The sequence below is a fragment of the Protobothrops mucrosquamatus genome, unplaced genomic scaffold (assembly GCF_001527695.2).
Source record: "Protobothrops mucrosquamatus isolate PMUCROS unplaced genomic scaffold, P.Mucros_1.0 scaffold3188, whole genome shotgun sequence".
Classification (NCBI taxonomy): Eukaryota; Metazoa; Chordata; class Lepidosauria; order Squamata; family Viperidae; genus Protobothrops; species Protobothrops mucrosquamatus.
Window position 1 is genome coordinate 73,309 of NW_015389186.1, and position 2,891 is coordinate 76,199.

The 2,891-nt window shown below is 50.0% G+C and overlaps 1 protein-coding gene across 1 annotated transcript in view; it reads right to left on the minus strand.

Annotated features, from left to right (window-relative positions):
• Positions 1-2,891, minus strand: part of LOC107297214 (lipoxygenase homology domain-containing protein 1-like) — a gene marked incomplete at its 3' end in the record, with an annotated part of 116,762 nt that overhangs the window by 68,073 nt on the left and 45,798 nt on the right. The window contains exons 11-12 of the mRNA XM_015826572.1: positions 2,024-2,159; positions 1,828-1,861 (exon numbers count right to left, since the gene is read on the minus strand). Coding sequence (XP_015682058.1) covers positions 1,828-1,861; positions 2,024-2,159 — 170 coding nt within the window. The remainder of the gene's footprint in view (positions 1-1,827; positions 1,862-2,023; positions 2,160-2,891) is intronic.

Here is a 2,891-nt window from a genome sequence, read left to right on the forward strand (position 1 = left end):
GCCCTCCACCCACACGCCACAGCATCATCTGCACGTTATGGGGTGCAAGGGTGGAGTCTTGTCCCTGCTGTCTGGCTATGTCCTTGGCTGCGCTGCTCCGTGCAGGCTGCGCCCGGGGGCAACTCTCCTCCAGGGGAGCTGCTAGTGAGGAGGGGGCTGCGGGGGAAGGCAGGGTTGGGGTGACGGCGTGTGTGCCCACAGAGAGGGCTCCGAGTGCCACCTCTGGCACGAGTGCCATAGGTTCGCCACCGCTGGTATAGGTTCTCCTGCTTGAAAGGGGGGGACTAGAAGACCTTCAAGGTCCCTTCCAGCTCTATTCTATTGACTACTCACTAGACCAAAACTGAGCTTGTCAGCTTTGGGTGAGCCTTGCCCTATCCCAGTGGTGGCGAACCTATGGCACACATGCCAGAGGCGGCACTCGGAGCCCTCTCTGTGGGCACGTGCACCGTTGCCCCAGCCCCGCCTCACCCCGTGGCCCCCTCCTCACCAGCAGCCTCCCTGGAGGAGAGTTACCCCTGGGCGTGGCCCGCACAGAGCAGCGCAGCCAAGGACATAGCCGGGCAGCAGGGACAAGACTCCGCCCTCACGCCCCATAGCGTGCAGATGATGCTGCGGGGTGTGGGTGGAGGGCGTGGATGCCATGGCACTGCAGGGCTGCCTGTGTGATCTGCTGCGGTGGGCCATGGAGGCGGTGCATGGCCCTGTGGGTGGGTGGGGCAGGGGCGGGCGGGGGCGGAGCAGGCAGGGCAGGAGGCAGGGGGGCAGTTTTCGGGCACTCGGTCTCTAAAAGGTTCGCCATCACTGAACCTATCCTATTCCAAAGAATTTGACCAAAGAAAAAACTCTAAATTTCTACAGGGAGCCCTTGACTTATGACCACAGTTGGCCACTGGGCCATAGGACAGGCAGGACCGTGTGCGCGCACGTGTGCGCACACTCACCCCCACTTGCGCTAGAGCCCACGGACCCATTTGCGCATGCGCATGGGGCTAGCAGCAGCGGCTAGTGCCTGTGCGCCTATGCAAACGGGGCCACTAGCGCCGTGTGGGTGCGTGCAGCCCCGTTCATGGCGTCTCCACACGCACACAATTTTCCCAGCTGCTTCCTTTCCCTCCAGGCCACCAGAATGAAAAAGTTGGTGACCTCTGCTTTGGAGAACAGCTTGACTCCCTCTTCTTTGGGGCAGCCCCTGAGATATTGGAAGACTGCTATCATGTCCCCCCTCGTCCTTCTCTTTGTTAAACTAGACATCCCCAATTCCAGCAACCGTTCCTTATATGCTTTAGCCTCCAGTCCCCTAATCATCTTTGTCGCTCTTCTCTGCACTCTTTCCAGAGACTCAACATCTTTTTTACATTGTGGTGAGCAAAATTGAGTTAGTGATAGCAGGAGAGCAAAGCAAGATCTAAAGACTTCCCGTGTGAATCCCTACATTAAAACTTTTGTCTCCCAAAACCCCAACCCAGAGCCCAACTGTCCAGTTCGCATCCAGCCAATCCACAGGGACAAAATTGTTACGGGAACCAGAGCTGATAAGGGACGGTTCCCAGGCCCTTCACCGGATCTCGCAACGGTCTGGAGATAAGACCGACAGCCCTTGGCACATTCTTTTCCCCTTTTCACACCCAAAGAGATACATCAAAGTTGAGAAAAAGCAAAAGTAGAGGGAATACATCCACAAGGCCCCCCCTCTCCCTTTCCACTAGAATGGCAGAGCCCCAAAAAGAAACACTGAAGGGGTTTCTGACAGATCACTAACCGAAGTCAAGGACTACTTGTATTATTTTAATATTGGCTTGTTTTAATCTTTTCATTATTTTTCACCTGATTTTATCGTTTGTAAGCTGCCCAGAGTCCCCTAGTAGGGGAGATGGGCAATGTAGAAACTGAATGAATGAATGAATGAATGAATGAATGAATGAATGAATCTCATTAGCAGAACACCAAGCCAGGGAAGAAATCTTCAACATGGCTTAAACCAGCCATTAACCACTTCTCGTTCTTCCCGCATTCTTCTCACCTGGCATCACTTCGGCCACCAGTGGTCCTTCTGCTGCCAGCTCCCGTACAATCTCATTGTCATCCTCATTGATATCTAACCACCGGCCACAGTTGAAGGTGTACTTCTCTTTGGTCAGGGTTTTCAAAAGAGTGACCTTAAAGGGTTCAAAAACAAAAACAATTATGCCAGAATGACTACCCGATGATATATCGGGTGTCAAATGTGAGAAATCAGGCAGTTCACATGAATATAAAGGTTTCTTGCAAGCTTCAGCTCTCTACAAGAATCTGATCTACTAAGGGTCAAAGAAAATAGGCAGTAGATAAGAGCTAAGGATGAAACTTTGGCAGCTACCTGCCTCTGCGTTTCAACTTGCTTTTAGATTAAGGGGGAGGAGGTGTTACTTTCAAATGGGTAGATGGAGAAATGAAACTTCTTCAGTTCAACTGCAGACAGTGGGAGCCTGAAGCCTTGTCAAGGACACCAGAACGGGTGTGGATTTGAAGCAGACAGTTCCCACAACAAAATGGAAATACTACTACTACTACTACTACTACTACTACTACTACTACTACTACTACTACTACTACTAATAATAATAATAATAATAATAATAATAATAATAATAATAATAATAATAATAATAATAATAATAATAATAATAATAAAGTTGGAAGGGATTTTAGATCTTCTAGTCCAGGGGTGTCCAAACTTTTTTCAAAGAGGGCCAGATTGGATGAAGTGAACGTGCTGGAGGGCCGAACATTTTTCCGAACATTCTTTGAACCATTACAATTAAATGCAAATGAATTATTTTATGCCTCTTTCCTCTCTCTCTCTCTCTCTCTCTCTCTCTCTTTCTCTCTCTCTTTCTCTCTCTCTCTCT